The sequence below is a fragment of the Lentinula edodes genome (genome assembly GCF_021015755.1).
Source record: "Lentinula edodes strain Le(Bin) 0899 ss11 chromosome Unknown C8R40scaffold_27, whole genome shotgun sequence".
Classification (NCBI taxonomy): domain Eukaryota; kingdom Fungi; phylum Basidiomycota; class Agaricomycetes; order Agaricales; family Omphalotaceae; genus Lentinula; species Lentinula edodes.
In genome coordinates this window covers 51,988-70,612 of record NW_025764333.1, presented here as the reverse complement: position 1 = coordinate 70,612, position 18,625 = coordinate 51,988, and the positions used below count along the sequence as shown (strand labels likewise).

The 18,625-nt window shown below is 42.8% G+C and overlaps 5 protein-coding genes across 5 annotated transcripts; 2 read left to right on the top strand and 3 right to left on the bottom strand.

The window, feature by feature from the left end:
- Nucleotides 1-1,555: 1,555 nt before the first annotated feature.
- C8R40DRAFT_1071080 (uncharacterized protein) lies at nt 1,556-3,897 on the top strand (the record flags this gene model as incomplete). Its single annotated transcript, XM_046226302.1, has 11 exons — nt 1,556-1,663; nt 1,718-1,840; nt 1,896-2,135; nt 2,218-2,232; nt 2,284-2,410; nt 2,490-2,699; nt 2,752-2,919; nt 2,970-3,140; nt 3,291-3,349; nt 3,396-3,492; nt 3,818-3,897. 11 exons carry the CDS (start codon nt 1,556-1,558, stop codon nt 3,895-3,897), a joined length of 1,398 nt encoding a protein of 465 aa, XP_046084186.1.
- Nucleotides 3,898-4,739: 842 nt separating this feature from the next.
- Nucleotides 4,740-6,994, bottom strand: C8R40DRAFT_1198387 (uncharacterized protein; the record flags this gene model as incomplete). Its single annotated transcript, XM_046233095.1, has 11 exons — nt 4,740-5,056; nt 5,434-5,579; nt 5,633-5,646; nt 5,698-5,840; nt 5,921-6,056; nt 6,120-6,224; nt 6,291-6,310; nt 6,363-6,418; nt 6,450-6,469; nt 6,609-6,838; nt 6,964-6,994. The coding sequence occupies 11 exons, from the start codon at nt 6,992-6,994 to the stop codon at nt 4,740-4,742; spliced, it is 1,218 nt and encodes a 405-aa protein (XP_046084185.1).
- Nucleotides 6,995-8,523: 1,529 nt separating this feature from the next.
- On the bottom strand, nt 8,524-10,373 carry C8R40DRAFT_1071078 (uncharacterized protein; the record flags this gene model as incomplete). The annotated part of the gene is made up of 14 exons (XM_046226301.1): nt 8,524-8,600; nt 8,748-8,754; nt 8,796-8,870; nt 8,923-9,071; nt 9,120-9,177; nt 9,316-9,391; nt 9,483-9,583; nt 9,638-9,683; nt 9,734-9,749; nt 9,817-9,905; nt 10,051-10,076; nt 10,216-10,233; nt 10,288-10,327; nt 10,351-10,373. 14 exons carry the CDS (start codon nt 10,371-10,373, stop codon nt 8,524-8,526), a joined length of 801 nt encoding a protein of 266 aa, XP_046084184.1.
- Nucleotides 10,374-11,281: 908 nt separating this feature from the next.
- C8R40DRAFT_1172739 (uncharacterized protein) lies at nt 11,282-12,017 on the bottom strand (the record flags this gene model as incomplete). The annotated part of the gene is made up of 5 exons (XM_046231903.1): nt 11,282-11,594; nt 11,651-11,715; nt 11,768-11,779; nt 11,833-11,904; nt 11,955-12,017. The coding sequence occupies 5 exons, from the start codon at nt 12,015-12,017 to the stop codon at nt 11,282-11,284; spliced, it is 525 nt and encodes a 174-aa protein (XP_046084183.1).
- Nucleotides 12,018-14,946: 2,929 nt separating this feature from the next.
- Nucleotides 14,947-15,804, top strand: C8R40DRAFT_1198385 (uncharacterized protein). Its single transcript, XM_046233094.1, has 4 exons — nt 14,947-15,203; nt 15,258-15,469; nt 15,516-15,700; nt 15,753-15,804. Exons 2-4 carry the CDS (start codon nt 15,382-15,384, stop codon nt 15,798-15,800), a joined length of 321 nt encoding a protein of 106 aa, XP_046084182.1. The 5' UTR covers nt 14,947-15,203; nt 15,258-15,381; the 3' UTR covers nt 15,801-15,804.
- Nucleotides 15,805-18,625: the final 2,821 nt, after the last annotated feature.

Sequence of the window (18,625 nt, the reverse complement as noted above, 5' to 3'; positions counted from 1 at the left end):
GTTATACAAAAAAGCGATGACATCCGTCGCTTCATCGTTGTTTAGCTCTTGTCAGATGCTCGCGAAAGGTAGAGACTTCGGAAGCAGATGCAGACTATCCAGCTCCGGTACAACTGCCAAATCCTTGAGGGGTAGTCGTTGGGGGACTGTTATAAGCGATGTATTTCGCTTATTTAGAACCTGGATGAGCGACCTGAGGTACTTTTGCATGAACCTCAGAGAGCCACACTGGCAGTAAAGCAACCAACCTAGTCGTAAGAAGCATCTTGGAGTGCAAGGACACCAATAACGGGATGCCCGAGGGGTATTTTACACATAGTTCTGGAGGTGATGCTGGAATAGAATTCGTGAGGATCAGCAGAAGCGCATGCATTGCTTATCTATGCCGATCGAGTTGTATGCAACATGCTTGTCGAGGTGAAATGCAATAACGGGTAGTACTCTTCGTTCTATTGACACCAAGGATCTCCTTCAGATGAAGTTCGAGTTGAAGTTGGCGATGTGATATATTCGACTAATGAGGTCCAACAAAGGTTGATAGCGTTCGAATTATAGCCTGAGCGTAGCGTATCCAGTAGAATTAGTATTGCGAAATGCGGATGTCTTGAATGCGCTGCCTGTATAGAACGATGAGTAAAACCAAAGTCCGGGTCGACATCGACAATCGTACAACACCGAGTTTGATCCAAAATCTTCACTGTGTACCGGTGTAACCGCACAATCCTCGTTCTTTGTAACATTCCACCTACAGCCAAAACGACTTGGTATGTGGCAGTCTCGGAAGAAGCCTCAAACATACCACTAACCTTTCCATGTAAGTTTGGGGAAAGGGCATGTTCTTATGCAGGATAAACGTTTAGTCGATGCTTGTTCCTACATTTTCCCCTTATCTGCATCCAAACACCGGCCGCATAGTCGACAGCTTCAACGCAGCCAACGACGCGGTTCGCAGGGCGGTTTGACTTTTCTCGAAACTTTCCTCGAATCGAACATGCGAAAGGCCGGGAGTCGCTAGTAGCCGTTTGAAAAAGAGAATTTGCAATCTCGAGAGAAGACTTGGGAAAATTTGCGTTGGAAAGAGTTTCTTTATTTCGTTTTTCGACTGAGCTGAACATTGCAGTTTGAACCGGGTCCAGACCGAGTCGGTATATTCCAACAGCTTTTTCGGAAGAGGCTGTGCTACACTACACACACGTGTCAATTTGGTCGGAATTGCTCCTGACTGCGTCTACCGAACAATCGTTGACAAGAACTACGAACAGGAACTTCAAACGCTTTCCGATATGTTCGACTGTCATACTGCCTCGGAAATAAGACAGGATATGCAGCGGTGGAGTTCAAAGCTATATAGACGATAATACGGGAATGAAATCAATTGGATCTCTGCCATTGGATGAGTTTAAATCTGTTGTTTTGTCTGTTCTTTTTTACTGATGTAGGTCCATGATGGATGACCGTATAAGCTCTGGACTCGTAACCCTAAAATTTAGCATCAGAAATGCACCTGGTACATATTTCACCGAGCGCGTCCCCTTTCTCAGAACTCTCATGAACTATGGATGAACAGTACGACTCGGAGTTTGTCCATGTTGGAGATCATGTTTTGTCCTCAACTCAACAACATCAATCGTCGGCGAAGATAACACCATATCGGAGAAAAAGTGTATGTGCTATCGTGTACCTTCTTCGCAAATAATTGTCGTGCTAATTAATACAGTTATCAGAATTGGATAATCCTAGTTGGGCTACAGACGAATTGAAGACAATCTTCGTTACTGTCTTTCGCGCGAGACTATCAAAGGAGGATAAACAATTCATTAACGACAAATATGGTTATATCGTGATTATTCTTCTTTTTTCGAGTATTTCTCCGTATCGTTGATCTTGAACCACAGAAATGCGAACGATGCGCGACTTTAGCACAATCATGCGATATTCGAAAAAATGCTCTCAACTGTGTACAATGCGGCACGTATGGCAAATGCAGTCGTGTCAACCTCGTAAAGAGATTTTATGTCATGGACAATATGCTGCTGGAGAACGAACAGTATGACTGGCTCTTTGCTTGGTATAAGATACACAAGTGCATCAATATGAGACGTTCAACCAATATGGACGCGAAGGTGACTACGCAGGTATGTTTCTATAGTCAGTAAGCAATTCTCCAAAGTCAAGTCAAAAAAAAAGCATGTAGCCGATACGATGTTGATCAAAAAGTATTTCTTCAACCAGGTAAGTAGCGACATTTGTTGTGGAATTATATCAACGATTGCTCTTCGTTAGTTGGATTTTACATCCGATGCTCGTCGAAAGTCAAACGAGAATGTAGTGCGTGATTTGAATAACGAGTCTGGTTTTGTGGATGTACCCAGTGTGGAATTAATGCCAGTAAAGTACGATATTCATCAAAGTTCGTCACTTCCATCTGTTGTCAGAGGCGACATAATTTAACTTGTTTGGATTCCGAATTCTTACTGTTCCATATTCAGGTTACGAAGAATATCGCCCGGAAAACGACAGCAGGGATACACAGAGAACGGAAGTGTTATCTACCGCGAACTACAGATCCGTTTCAAATGCACACCCCGGGGAAAGTGCTCGAAACGACTACGAGTTTTCGAACGGAAATCCGCATGCACTACACCGGGATAGTATCCCATCCGAAGGTGAATACGCAAGTGATGTTCGGTCCAGATTGGGTGAGCAGCGTTGTCGCTTTGGTACAGGTAATTTGTTCATTTGTATTGACAGATGCAGTCAATCAGTACACGTTTGAAAAGTATTTGGATGAGTTGAGTACAATGCTAGAAGACCTATCGTATGATGAGAATTTAGTACCGCAAGTGGATCCAATCTTTTACCCGAACGTGGACGATACATGGGGATACAGCGATAGTTCAAATATGATCAATGGCAATGGTGAGTATTCGGACTATGGTATTCGATGTATATTGATAAATGACCGTTAGAAGAACTACCTCATCAGTACACACTGCAAGAACTCGTGGACGAATACGACCGTGTTATAGAAAGCACTAATATTTTCACCGCAGTGTCATCGATATCAGAACCAAGCGTTTTGCAGATTCGACATGACGATCATGTTAGTGAAGGCAAAGCGAAATGTGCTCAGAATTCTAGTACGTATTCAATTTCGATTCAGTAGAAAGGATATTTCAAACATACTGAAATGTTCTGTTGCACTCTGTGAACGAACTACGGGATTTCATAGACACGAGCACTAGTTCTACGACATCGACGTTGTCTATGAGATCTACAAGTTGTTGCAGCGACCATGATCATCGCGATATTGAACATCACCGAGGACTACTTTCAAATATCAGCAAGTGTTTGTAATCGTGTTTTACACCTCAAATTGATGATGGTGAACATAGGTCAATGCACGCAATGTATATTGCAAGATCCACTCTATCGTCCGAATTCCGTGGTCGATCGCGTACCGATTCATGCTATGGCACCACAAGTGGTTGGGTCAGTTCATGCTGATTGCGAACCACTGGTCGCTTATACTGTAAAGGAAGTCGAACATGTTGAATACGATCTTGAATGTCTGCCGCCAAGTGTCGATCGTGTTCGTACTTGGTATTGAAAGAAATATAGTGGTCACTTATCTGCTTTTTTGTACTTCAAAGAAATCGAATTGTACTAGTAGTCGACGGTATAACCTGGCGAAAACGGCTAACTATTCTCATGTCGATCCTTTCCTGTTGTATAGTAGTAAAAACTTTTGCAGTATACGTTGAGCAGAGTTCTCTCGCGACGATTCATTGCTCTGGTTCTTGCACATTTCATTTAGCGCTTACAGCAAAGAGGAGCGCGCGCCATGTATTTGATTTGACGCTCTTTCGAAACCTGAATGGCGGTGTCATTCGGTAACTTATGATGACGTGGGAAATAAATGATCTGTAGATCAAGTAAGCTTCAAACCCCGACGACTTTCCGATAAGAACGCGAACTTCTTTTATTACTGCCTACTAATTGATATAGGTACCATACGCTACGAGTCAAAGTACTTTGGTATGGAGAGATCGAACTATGCAGCAAATATGCGTGTTGGTAGAAGCATAGCTGACAGCGATGACTTACCGTCAGGGAATGTCTTTATAATAGAAGGCTCCACGCTAGAATTGGACTTGCCGTTTCCAATGTGTTTTGAATGTATTCTTTGATCGCAGGGCTCAGCCGAGGAGACACATCTTGCCGCAGATGGAGATTGACTTGATAATCCACACTATAATGTTCGTTTATTTGAGAATGCAACTAAGAGTTCGTGAGTGATAAAGCTTAAAATGTTCCAGCAAGCTTCGTCGTGTGCTATGGTGATTTTGAGGGTGTCGCGGGTATCTCGGAATCAGGTGTCGTCAGATTCGGGGGATTGAGAAGAAGCTAGTCTCGGCGACGTGTTTGTTGACCAATGGCTGTTAGATGATATGGAAACTGGTGACACCATTTATTCGTGAATTGACTTCAGATGAAACTGTTCCCAGCAAGACTGCAAGTTTGGTGGTGGTGTTTGACGGACAGACACTGGCGATATCGAGAACGAATCAAATGATTCGTCTGAGACAAGAAAAGCTTTATTCGATAATGAGAGCATGTCATTCGTCGAACCTGCGTCTACTACAGGTTGTGTAGCTAGGTCCATATTGATTTCGGATAAATTAACGGGAGACTGCAGGGGGAGCTTCCTTGGAGATGAGCTGTCGACATCGTTAGCTTCATGGGCCCATGTTGGCAGCAGCAGTCTCCCATGCGTTGGGGAATGAATCCCGCGCTGCTGCTTCATCAAGATATTCAGCTAATGCAGGAGAAGGTTCTGCATGCGCAAGCACGGCTTCTGTAGCTGGAACGCCAGTTTCGAACGTGTCTCGCATGTCCACGGCAGACATCGGTGTCTCTTCGGCAGGAGCAGACGGAACAGGCTCTGATAACGGAGCCGGTGGTGAGTGTGAGAATTCCGTTAACTTTCTTTTGATCGGAGACCACAAAGGGGTAACCTCTTTCGACTTGAGTGACTTTGCCACTGATCCGGCAGCTGGAGATACCCCAAACAAATGAAACAGTGTCCGCAAGTCTCGACGATGAGTTGCGATTGCTAATGATAGTGCTTGCCGTCCCCATATTATGATCTGTGCGAGAAAAGGATGGCATCGTTCTTTCCTTCCATTTATACGTCGATCTTCCTCTCGAGTGGTATTTAGAAAAATCTATTCTACTTCCGTTCTCTGTGAAAGTATGTGAGAGAGAAAAGGGCGAGAACACCGCACGCTGGAGGTACGTAAACTTGGAGTGACAGCATCAACCTCTGGAGTGACTATTGGTGCCGGTAGAAGCTCGTTCCTGGCGGGACCAAACATTGATGATCGTATGCTAACGACAGTGGACATGGCAGCCGCAGGTGTATGAAAGGACCTCGAGTCGACTGATTGAGTATGGGAATCTGGGACGCTTCTATTCGTTTGGGACCTGTGGGAGTCATGTCGTCTTCTGGGTAATCATTTGGTTCGTCCTCATCCAATCTATGTCCCCGCTCGTTGTGAATTATCGGCACCGAACCGCTAGATGCCAATTCCAGCGCTCAAGTCTACAAAGAATGAAGCTAGCAACTCACTATTTTGTTACGCCCTATGTGTGCTTTAAGAACAGAAGAGAGGGAAATCAGAGGAATCGACATACATTGTAAATCCATTTGATGCGTGCTCTGAACTTTGTCAACCCAAAATGAATCTCAACCGAGAACACGATGTTCCAGTATACCCTTCCGTGTTTGCCTATCTTCGCCTCGGCGCCGCTACTCAACGAAGACAGATGTGCGCGGACTAGACAGAGGATGGATAAATCGTCTGTGATGAGAATTTGAGTGAAAGTTGGCGAGAAAGTCCGAAAAGACATGTATTACCTGTTTGCCTCGTAATCCAGATATTTCCAGCGCTTTGACACCAAATTTCAACCTCAAATACGAAGAGCAATGACGAACTTGTCAACTCTGAGTAGTACTTCCGTGTGAACACAGTAAATTCCTCGACTTTTGCATCCTAAAGCAATGTTCGTGAACTGTATACGACTTCAAACCAGTTCACTCACTCGTGCCAATATACAATCAAATGCATCAGGTAAAATTCGAGATCCTGATGGAAGCTCGCATAGTCTGTCTTTTCGTTCGACGTTCTCGGGATCTGCTGAGTCGTACTGACGAAGTTATCCTACCCCGTACATAAACTTGAACATTCGAGCAGAAACATGGTGATCGTATTAGAAGCCTATCGCACCATTGACGACTGCTTATGAGCTAGCACGGTGGAAAATTAATTAGTGTGCAAGCGGGCGTTTTCAAGACTTACGTTTGGGTGTCTGGTCAACGCACAGCAACACGTTACGGTTGGAGTCTCTTTTGTAGCTAGCTGAATAACCATGCGCTATTAGCGTACCCATCGACGAGGAAAATCGACTAGATGTGTACACTCGTCTTTATGAACTATACGTGGGTAGTATAAAGCAAAACTTTATCATGCCTGAAGAAGCCTCATCTCGGACGTTGATGGGATGCGCTGCAGCTGCAGTTTTGCATGAGGACAGGTGTTCCTTACCTTTAAGTAATGGTTCGAATAGATCCGCCGTTTTTGCGCTAACTCGATCTCGATAAGATTGTGTTTTATAAAATGTAGCTGCTCTTCGTACCCGGTCAACCTTAATTCTCCACTCTTTATCCCGACCGAAAGATATCTGTCCAGAGATGACCCAAAAAGAATGTACTGCGCATCTTTTTCATCACGGAATAAACGCTCAATCGTTTCGTCGAAGCACTTGGTAACATGATCTACAGCATCAGGAGTTCGGTATTTGCAGTTTTTAAGCTTCTCTAAATCCAGAACCAAATCAGCCACATAAGATTATATGATCGATAGTTGCACCTGGAAAAAATTATGGTTTACTTCTGCTCACGAACAATGATCCTGCGAAGAACCCTGCACATTGTTTTTAACTAGATTATAAGGATGTACATATTCAACACCCACAATCTGGAGGTGCCAGTTCTTCAATTACTAGAGGTGGTTGAACACGAATACTGCATGGGCTTATATCCAAAGTACCGCCTCCGGCGTCAGGTACAAGATATTCTGACTTTGGAGAATCCTAAACGCAATCAGTTCAACGCGTCGGAGAAGAATGGCTGAACTGACAGAAAGCACATCATCTGCCAACCCGTTCAAAACACATACACGCAAACTAGTTTCTCCTTCTGTTACAAGTCGTATCTGAGCTCTTCCGTCGTTAGTGTCGAGAATTAGGCCACCGTATGCGACAGCTTGGCGCACCTTGGTGTGCCGAGCACTTTCCCAACCATTAGGATGTGATCAAACGAATTGGATATCATGTTCGACGATGTTCCATAAAGATAAACCGTTCGCGCGAGTGTCTCGAATGAAGTTACGAGTGCAAAAAAAAAGACAAAGGAAAGAAAGTCGCCAAAAACTTCCATAGTAAATTTGCGATAAGGCAGAGACCCCAATGTCATACCGTTCATGTTCAATGTCATTGAACGAGGCCTGAACCGTAACCTGAACCTGAATTACGAACTGCGAGTGAGTACGATCCTCCAACGACAAAAAAACAACAACACACGATTGGACCTTTATGCGCTTCGTCTTCGGCCAATGATAGCATTGGGGGAGTATCGGCTTCTGCTCTAACTGCCATTATCTTTCATTCCCTATCATAATACATTACTTTTGGTGTTTTCCAGTTGCCTGCGACATGTTCTTGACCCAGTAAAATGGAGAATATGCCTCAGAATTAATTGGACAACAGCAAGAAGAATGGATACCGTGTAACATCATGCATTTTAGGAATTTCTCCCGGCTCCAGCATGGCGTATGAAACATCTAAAGTCAGTACAATTGATCGAATGAGGCCTGTATAGGACTTGCCCGTGTCCCGATTGACGTTTCGTACTACGATTAAGAGGAATAACATATCAAGATGGAAAGAAACAAGATACGATAGATCATGTACACGGTAGTACGACGCTCCTATCGCACCAACGATGATATACAAATGTCGACTTTGAAAGACAGAAATGAACAAAACAAAAATTTCTGAGTTCTCAGCCACAAGTTATTGGCCCGGGCCGAGAACTACCATGGTTTGTTATGTCATCCAAGTTCCTCGCGTTCAACACACCGTATTTTGAATCATTGAGCAAAGAAGGAAAGACATCTCTCGAAGCTCCTCTCAGAGCTCCATATGTTTAATATTTGACAAAAGCATACAAAAGCGCTCGAATTCCGCAGTGCAATGATAGACCCGTATCCATACAAGCTCACGTTTACTCTTTCACAACGCCCGTCTTTGTAAGTGATTGTCGGACAGAAAGTCACTAAGTATATATTTCGAATATACGTGATAACACAAAAAACGCCAACATTTGGCTCCAACATCCAAGATATTATACACAACAAGAAATACACAAAATGACAGCAGACACAATTCCATACGCAATAATCAAATTGTAGCAGTTAAATTGCATAGAAGTGGACCTCTTGCGGAACCGTAGGCAACTGGTAAGATGTTTGTATGTTCTGTAGAAAATTGTAAGAAACCCCACATATCAACAGACTTGAGGTAGAACATTGAAAGAGGGAGAGCGTCTGTGTTGATTTAACCGCCGCAGGCCACCATTTCAGAGCCAAGAGCAAGGCGATAGAACCTTGATTACCACTACGTACCTTGTGACTGATATTATCCAAAGACATGTCATCTAACTCATATATTACCTGTCGATCCGTATAGTTATTTTCCGTTTCGAGCTGAACACTGTCCATCCCCTTGATCGCAGAATCGTTCTGTTTCTGGTCACCATTAGCAACGGATGCAGCAGGAATAAAACAAGGTTGTACTGACATTGAATATATCCCTGTCAATCTCACTTCCATTCACAAAGCTTCTGAATGCAAGAGGAGACCTGCGACCAGATGTAGTTTCTACATCGTTAACCACGTTCGATACGCCATTCCGTGCGTTCAGAGTTGCTAGTAATGACGCCGTGTACACTAGAAAACAATTGGATCTTATGACCACAAATCTGAATTCGTACATACGCCGACCAATGCAGAAATAGAACGCAACGTATATGAGTGTGTTCGGAGCTGCCAACATCTACAAAACAACGATGATGAGATATAGTAGAAAATAATTCAAATAATCATGTCGTACAGAGACCAACGTCGATATCGCACAAATACTATTCATTTATTGAGTAATTAATTGCAGCAAGATCTTAATTAGGGTACTCACCTGGTAATAGCTCCAGTGTTCACCGCATGTAGCGTCTGTAACAAGTAAGTACATAGAACGTATGAAGGGCACAAATCTAAAATATCACCAATTTGTTTAAAATAGTAGAAGTACTACGCCTTGAAGTTAACCTAACGCTGTCCGCAAATCCACATCAATCAGCTCACCTGCGAAATCCATTCTTGGATGATTGAAACAGAAAAGATAGTACAGTAGCGATAACAATATCATCAACAGTAGCGATAACATTGACGACGATAGAAAGACTCTATTGGAATGATTGAGATCAATTGAACATAGTACACAAAGCGCGTCAACGAACTCGTAGTTCGGGTTCCATTTGCGAAAAAGTTTCAACCGTGGCCAACCTACGCATGCGTTCAATGATAACAGTAAACAGCGAGTATACTGTACTTACGCGATTGAAATGAAAGCTACATTGATCCATGTCAGTACCGGTAATGAAGATCTTCGTTTGTACTTGCCTATAACACAACCTACGGAAGACGTGAACATGGTGGTCAATCCATAGGGAGTATGCAGTGAAAATTTGAATATGACGTGCCTGCTTGTGCAACAGCAACGAATTCCTATACGAAGCATCAAATTGAATCGATATGGCGAAGTTATGGCGTTGACTCTTACCAACAGCATTGTGATCCATAGCTTATAGGTAGCGACTTCGACGATTGATCTAGTTCAGTTCGAAATGTCAACAAATGTGGATTTTCTTACGTCGACATATTCGCCAAATCCAAAAACTGAAACGCGTCAGTTACAAATAGAGAATTGTTCAATCCACACTGCATGTTACCTTTGCACGCATAATGCAATCAGACCCTATGATCCCCGATAACGCGTTAACGGTCCATTTCATCAGTAATGAAGAAAGTAACATACATTGCAAATTCCTTCTACCTAGAAGTAGATTGTATCATCAGTAGACAATAATATGAAGTTCAAATTCTCTACCGTCAAACTCCTGTACGTTAATCGGTTTGTATCGAAAATACTGGCATATAAAATCAGGCTTACCATACGACAGAATTCGGAGCCATCGTAGCGTTGAGATGAGGGGCGAGGTAGTAGTACACTTGAATCCAGTTTGTCAATTGAAAGCTGATCGATCCATAAACAATCAATCCTCACCACTCTGCATGATGAGTACTTCATGGATGAAATTCAAAAGCATTAACGCTGCAACCTGTCACTTATATGACTCGATGAGGAACGTCGAGGATTTCTTATGCTTACCATGCAACGAACTAGACAAGGGTCTTTTTGTTGCGTGAAATACATAAACGCTTGAGCCGAACATACTAATTGCTTGTGATTAGACCAAGCGTCCGTCAGATAGAAGGATCGTTACAAACATCCTAATAGGAAGACTGAAATCGACAGCCCTATGAAAGCAGCCCCCATACTACTGAAAAAGGATAGTTATGGTAGTAACTGTTAGGTTCGAAGACCACATACGTGTCATTTAATGATTGCACAGAAACCATAGCGTATGAAAAAGGTAAGAAAAACGACGGGGGAAAAGCAATGCGGAAAACGGTCAGAAATGATGGAGTATAAGTACACATCCAAAAGGACCCCGGCTGAGGTTAAATATTGTATTTGGGGTCTTGAAGAGCTTAATAGGAAATCATGATAGATCGTATGAATGTACTGGATTTATGATGCAACAGATACGCTCAAAAAAAAAAGGAAAAGGAAATCGAAGTAGATCATTTTATTGTCTATTCGACAAGATAGGCAATCTACAATGACTGACTAACTCGGGTGGTTATTACTATTGAGTTCCAATGGTTCACTATGAATGAGTAACTTGCACACTTGACCATCTACAAGTTCGAGGTCAGACACGATGCAGCAGGTCATGACATCTTATACTTTCCGGAGGGATGGATTATTTTCTGTCTACCAACTATGCATCGACCTACACTGACACCGCTATCATTTGTTAACGATACGTAGGTAGAACGATCGGATGAACGTTGGGAGGGAGACTGTAATCGTACTGGTCATTGAAAATTTCCGGAAACATCGATGAAATGGACGGTAACGTGGGTTGGTTCAAAGACAGATTTTCATGCGATGCGACTGCACATAAAGTGCATTCAACATTAATATCAGACGACTCCACTGCGTCGACAGAAGGTGCAATCTGTATCTGCTCCTCGTTCGGAACAAATCCGAAAACAACGTCGGAAGATTTATTCATATTTACGCTCGAAGCGGTCGTTGTCTGCGGTTCGTTTCGATTGGGAGCATCTCTGAAGAGCCGTTCAGAACAACGTTTCTATTCCTAACGATGTGAAGTGAAACATACAGGTCGGTTGTGCCTAGTATAGACTGTACCTCGAGTTTCCTACGTTTTTGCAGTCGTCTTCGATACTAAAAGAAAAATTAAGTATCGTCCTTAACACAGTGGCAAAGATAAACTTACTTCGTACCATGCCTGGAAACGTCCCGTTACATTCGCATGCGTAATACTCCTTCCATTATGCTCACCTTTATCCTCGACGGCGTTAAACCTGTTTCATCCACCAACTGACCGAGTACTTTGTTCGTCACATAATTCGCCTAGATAAAATGCACGGCTTGCAATCACTCGATTTCCAGTGACATCTTACCTGACTGAATGCCGATTGTAGTATCTCTGATTGGGACTCGCTGAATGTGTACCGACTACGCATAATCCCTTTCAATTTGTTATCGTTGGGCAAGTCTGTACTACAGGAACAAAATGGGACTAAGACAATGAGAAAGAAACAAAATCTGAATGACATACTCTGGAAAGAAACTTCTGGTATTTCAGGTTTTCACCAAACGGTGATGATGGTCGTTGAAAGAAGAGTGAAAGATCAAACGGCTTTCATAATAAAAAATCCAGATAAGTTATTATAGTAGATCGCACTGACTCGATCATCGTCTTCGCAATACCTCCATAGCACTACCGTCAAATCTGCTAAACTGACATCGTTCAATAGTGGATCTACAGTCTTGGTGGAATCCAACATATCTCAACCTATGGATAAAACAGTACTCAACTGCTACTTGTAAAGACTCCCTCCCAATTCGAATCACGTATAATTGAAGAACCTCAGGGAACTAGCGTTGACTTCATACCAGATAGATACGTTCGTTGAAGTCGCATTCTGGGATGGGAAACACAGTTCAAATGTACAAGTAAGCAGAGACTGATTTGTCGTAAAACAATTCGCACTCACTTTCCATATTTTTATCCTCGTAGTATGCAACACTACCATATCTTCGTTTTCTTCCATTTGTGAGAGCGTCAAAGATGGGAGCAAGCACCAATTCTGTACGCGATCAACTGAGGATACCCTGTTGATTTCAAATATTTTAAGTCAATCTGATTTCGTGCGTCGCTTTGTATCCCTTCATGAATCAAGTTCGCCGCCAAAATTATTGTGAGGCGTTCATCTGAAAAGTTCTGCATTGTTATGCTAGGTTCGCACCACATAAGTCATCGTACCCTTCTGAAAAGTCAAAGTGTCGACATTAGAACACAAATACATCCGTTTTCTTTGATGTACTGGACAATCCATTGTTCGATTCTCGAGAAAGCTTGATCGTAAGCTCTGATCACTTCCTACTGCACGATCACATTCTGTTAGCATTATCTCTACATCTAATAAAGAAAAATATAGGAACACCACCGTTCTCACTGTTCAATATGGTCTTCAAAAATTGTTATGTCGGATTTATTGTACGTGTGCGCACAAACATTTTTACTTTGAAGACAGAGATACTTCGAATCATATTTGTTGAGGTTATTCGTCAGGTAAGTTTGTCGAAAGAATAGTTCACATATGCTTCATGAAACTTAACATTTGTTAGATGAACATATCGTATGGGTTACAATCGAAGCGAAAAAAAACGGAACGAAACCAAGAGTACTCACTGTAACCAGTAAATTGGCCATCAACTGTAGTTTCCCTAAACAAAATTTTGAGCAACTATTGCATAACGAATGATGTTTGCTGTATTCTAAGCTGATACGAAAGGTAGGATTTGTATCAGATTTTGGTCTATAACAAGGCTCAGTGAGACATATTCACCCAATTGTAGGCTGATGACTGGGTGCTTCGCAAACGATATGGAACAAGAATGATCGTTCATCAAATCAACTGCCTGAGAGAGAAAGATGCGTACCGGTACAACTCATAACTCTCGATGACGTTCTCTTAACCACAATAGTCTCAATGGTCTCCCTTGGTGTATGTTCAAAGATGCCTAGCAATCATGATCATTAAAGTTCATTGTATCAGCCATTTAGAGGACAGTGTTCATGGGCTGTTAATTGACAAAGGTTCCACCAGTCAAATACGAAATAAAAAAAAAAGTCGTTCAGCGGGAGAACGTACAGTTGGCAATTCGGTCAATGATAAAGAACAGTTTCGCTGATTCTAAGCCTTTGCCGATGAATGTCGTGCAACGATGTAAGAATTTTCCATTTCGCACTAGTCTCGACCTCTGATCAATCCACTCTAAAAAGATTGGATTAAAACAAATACCGACTGGCGTGGTCCTATTCAACAATAAATAGAACCCACACAAATGACATGTATGTTGGAAGAATTTGAAGAGATGTACGGGCGACAACGAATCGTTCTCGTTTTCACCCGATATAATTCATATGACAAGACAATAGCAACAACAGTAAGTCGTTACTACTGCTACATGTCGATATATCACGCTCACCATTATCAGTGGATTCTATGAGTAGCATTCAGAAAACAAGACGCGTATTCAATGAAAGAATTGACTCATCGTATATCTTTACAAGAGAATTTACTAGATAAGTGTACAAATATTGCAAATTATTTCGACGGTTTGTTTCGCTGATATGATGTCGTCCTCGACTGCTGAATAGATACCTTGAATCGAGCTATAACCATGGTAGAGCGGTGTTCAAAAGGAAGGAGGAACGTGACTCCCACGGTTATGAAATGTCGTTGTTACATTAGCTGCCCTTCTGCGTTAAAATCGAGTGTATAATCCAGCCGCACTCATTATCCGCATCATTCAACCTTGCTCTATTTCATCTGAATATTCGATCGAATACCTCGAACTAACATCAATGAATTCCATGGACTTCATTCGATGAATACAAGGGAAACCATCGTTGTCTTCTACTGTCGACATCCGACAAATGTATGTCTCCATTTACATTGTCATCATTACGCGCGCACTCTTTCACTCATTGCGAGGCTCAGTGACCATTCAGATATTGGACGAATCCACTTCACGACATCACGAACATCGGCGGTTCTGACATAACGGCCTATCTCCTTCTATTAAATTTCCAGAATCCGTGCGCGGATGGAGTCAACTTTTTTCCGAGCAACCAAGTCAGATTTCTAACGAATACTGGACGTAGTGAGACAAAATTATATTCGTTGACCTGTCGGTTGATACCTCCTGCTGATATCGCTATTCATTCGTGGACTTAACAAAAAAAAACATTTGCGATAGATACATGCCAATCGTTCCACCCTAGCCGCTCCCACTTCAACGACGATTTCACTACAACTACACCTTCATAATGAACAATTTTCGATATCAACAATAGGATTCCGTAGAGCTACCTCCAACGCCGAGTTGTATGAGGAAATAGTAATTGAACTTTGGACAGGTGTTATTCTCTACAGAGTTCCCGGTAATGGTAAAACTGTTTTCGCAAAAGCCGTCACTAATCAAATATTTGCTACCTTCCTGCTTACCGTCGGATCTGAGCTCATCCAAAAGTACGTTGGAGATGGTCCTAAACTTGTACGCAAGTTGTTCCGTGTGGTGGAGGAACATGTACCAAGTATCAGCTTCATAGATGAAACTGACGCGGCAGGAACAACACGGTGAGCATTCATCTCGACGCTGCTACTCGTGTTGAGGAATCATATTTTATTCAGTTACGACTCTACATCCGATAAAGAACATCAAATCTAACGCACCGTATTGGAGGGTCTATATCTGCTAGATGGATTCGATACGCGTAAACATGTGAAGATCATCATAGCTACAAATCGGTCTGAAATGCTAGATCCTGTTCTTACTCACCCTGAATATATTGACCATAAGATCGAGTTTCCTCTGCCTGACGTCAAAACAGACACATCTTCAAGTACGCGTTTTCTCAAAGTTGAAAATATCATATTTATTAACTATAGTTTTCAGACTTTATACTTCGCATGTGAGTCTCGCTGAGGACGTGGATCTTGAGGACTTCTGCGTAATCAGGGATGGCTTCTCCGCTGGTCATAAGAAAGCGGTACATACAGAAACTGGACTGCTTGCGTTGAAAGAAAGACGAATAAGAGTCATTATAGCCGACTTCAGTTCCGCGAGAGAAGAGGTTCGTTTTGCTATTGAATGACTCGTTATCATATTTCAATGGCTCTCTCCAGGTACTACACAGGAACAACGAAGATACTGCGGAAGGGCTTTACCTGTAATGATAGTTATTGTCGATCCTCTAATTCACCTTTTCGCTCCTATACGATATAGAAATCATCATATGATAACATTAGCGCTATCAATCCATAGGCGTTCCCACTGCTGTTGTTGCTGTTGTCCATCTTCACCCAGACAAGGCTCAGCCTGACGGGGATTATGCATCCATCTTCAATGTAGATGATCCTATCTATGGACCAGACTGCGCAACAATAAGTAGTACTATCTAACGCTGGGAGATGCTATGTACTCGGTGCTCAGTTCCTTATCACATAAGTATTGCAAGCGAAGTATCATACACACCGGAAAGAGAAAAAATTCCGCTCAACGGAATCGTAACAATTCAGCGTAACTGATATACCATGTGACCACGGATAGGCTATATCGGGTATATCGCCGGTCACATGATATATCAGTTGCACCGAATATTGGTAATTCCGTCGAGCGGAATTTTTTGTCCTTCTGGTGTGATATCACCTTGCTTGCAATGGTCCTTTCTTCCTCGATATTATTAGCGCGCGCGAAAATTGTCTCACGGCATCAGCATTAATCTCAGACATCTTGTAGGCGGCCGCACATCCCCCTTCCTGATTGTTTGCAGTGTCCGCCATTTATCTTCAATTGCGCGACGTCGCCAGACCATGTTCAATCTTACACCCTTTACTCAGTGAGGTTTTGCCACCTGTATATAACTGAACACCCTGTGTGTAGTTACATATGGCACCAGTAATGTATGTCATTGTGTAATATATCACAATTATTGTAACTACCTCTGAAGTAGGGGGCTGATTGACATGCAATCACTGTTTAGGTCACAAAATCAGTGACTCAAGCAAGGTTTGTGTCCCCAGGGGGGGGGCAACTAGTGGTAGGGATGTATCCATTTACACATCCCAACACAGGTCTGAAAGTTGCTGACAGATAAGCAACAAGCAAATGGTGAGAGAGATTTGAATGCTTGTACCAATTTTCTTGCAGACTGCAGTGGTAAAAAATGGAGGAAGATCAAATTACAGGACAAGTAAGCAGTGATAATGAGGAAGTGAAGAAACTGCGTGTAATCATGGAAACTAGACAGAAAGGATACGCACATGGCAGGTTCGCTGGTATATGAGAGCAAGGTGTACACTGAGGTAGTGTTAATTGGAGTAAATGATGAGTTGTCTCCAGAAACTGTTGGCCAGTCCTACTTCATTTTACTTCATTTTAGGCTTTCACAAAAATTACTCTATCACTGTATGCCTTCAGACTGACTCATCCATATATTGGTCTTTGTCGCATTTGAGGACCACTGGTAGATCCGGGTTATAATGTCCCAAAAATGGGGCCTCAGAGAATGCTGACTTCAGAAGTTCAAAGATGCTGCTACACTGTGGTGTCCAGTTCCAAACTGAGTCTTTTTGGAGGAGCTCCGTGAACACCTTGGTGATTTCCGAGTAGTTGTCTATGAACCTCCTATAGAAGTTTGCAAATCCAAGGAACACCTGGAGCTCCTTCACCATTCACGGTTTTGCCCAGTCCATTACCGCTTTCACTTTTCCTGGGTCCATGGATACTCCCAGTGGTGATATAATCACCCCCCAAGTATTCAACAGTGTCGACGTGAAATGCACATTTTTCCAGCTTTGCATAGAGATAGTTGGCCTGTAATCATTCAAGGACCTTCCTCTTTGTCAACTGAATAAATCAATATAGTGTCCAGGTAAATCACCACACAAACGTTCACCATATCATAAAAGATCTCATTCATGAAGAATTGAAATGTGGAGGGGGCATTTGTGAGCCCAAAAGGCATTACCAGGTACTTGAATGACCCAGACCGACTTCGGAATGCAGTCTTCCACTCGTGTCCCTGGGCTACCCTGATGTTGTTGTATCCTGTGCAGAGGTCGATCTTTGTGAAGATCTTCACCTTCTGCATCTGATCCACTAAATCTAGTCATTGACCTTACTGGTGACGACGACGAGCTGTACGAGACGGAGGAGCTTAGTGCTGGTCACTTTTCTGTGGCAAGGGAAGTTATTGACTTGGCAGCTGGTCAGGATGTCGTTAAGGACAAGTCGTTGCAGTGTTCCTTTCTTGCATAGTCTCCTTGTTGTCCTGTCATCTCTTTGTACCTATGTTCTACGTTATGTTCACCGGTTTTCCTTGTTTTTCTTCTCGTTAAGTTATGAGAACCCCCGTTATAATTGTGAAAATCAATAAGACTGAAATCATGATGCCTTTGGGTTGATTTAACCCTCCGATGCACATAGTCGTTAGTTCGTTGTGAGTGTCGTGGGGGTATCGTCCCCATTGTCGTCGTCAGTTCCGATCCTACCTCCTATCCTCCTTTTCGTCCTCCTCGTCTTCCTGTGCATCCTTTTCGAAACAAGCCGAATGTCTCTGCGACGGCTGTCGCTTCCTTGGATGCTTCTTGTGCCAGTTCCGCAGGAGCCTCAGGGATCCCGCCATACCTTCCCATCCTACCCAAGAGTTGAATTCTTCACTATAACCCTCCCATTTTACCAGGTATTCCACTTCTTCTGGTCGTCCCTTCTTGGGTTTGGAGTCAAGGATATCCTTGACGAAGTGCTCCGTTTCCCCTTTTATGAGGATTGGGGGAGGCGGGAAAGTCTGTCATTTGAATTTGTCGTGGAAGTGAGGTTTCAGCCTGTCTACATGGAACACATTGTGAATTTTGTGGAGGTCCCCAGGGACATCCAATCAATAAGCATGGCTCCCTACTTTTGACAAGATTGAGTAGGGGCCTGTCCACTTGTGGTCTAGCTTCTTCATAGGTTTTCTCGTCGTGACGTTTTCCATATTCAACCAGATGTGATCACC

What these genes read in the sequence shown, in the direction of transcription:
- C8R40DRAFT_1198385 (XM_046233094.1), top strand. Translation starts at nt 15,382, where the DNA reads ATGCTAGATCCTGTTCTTACTCACCCTGAATATATTGACCATAAGATC. An exon ending in CAAAACAGACACATCTTCAA is followed by an intron (nt 15,470 to 15,515) that starts GTACGCGTTTTC and finishes TATTAACTATAG; the next exon opens with TTTTCAGACTTTATACTTCG. An exon ending in TCAGTTCCGCGAGAGAAGAG is followed by an intron (nt 15,701 to 15,752) that starts GTTCGTTTTGCT and finishes GGCTCTCTCCAG; the next exon opens with GTACTACACAGGAACAACGA.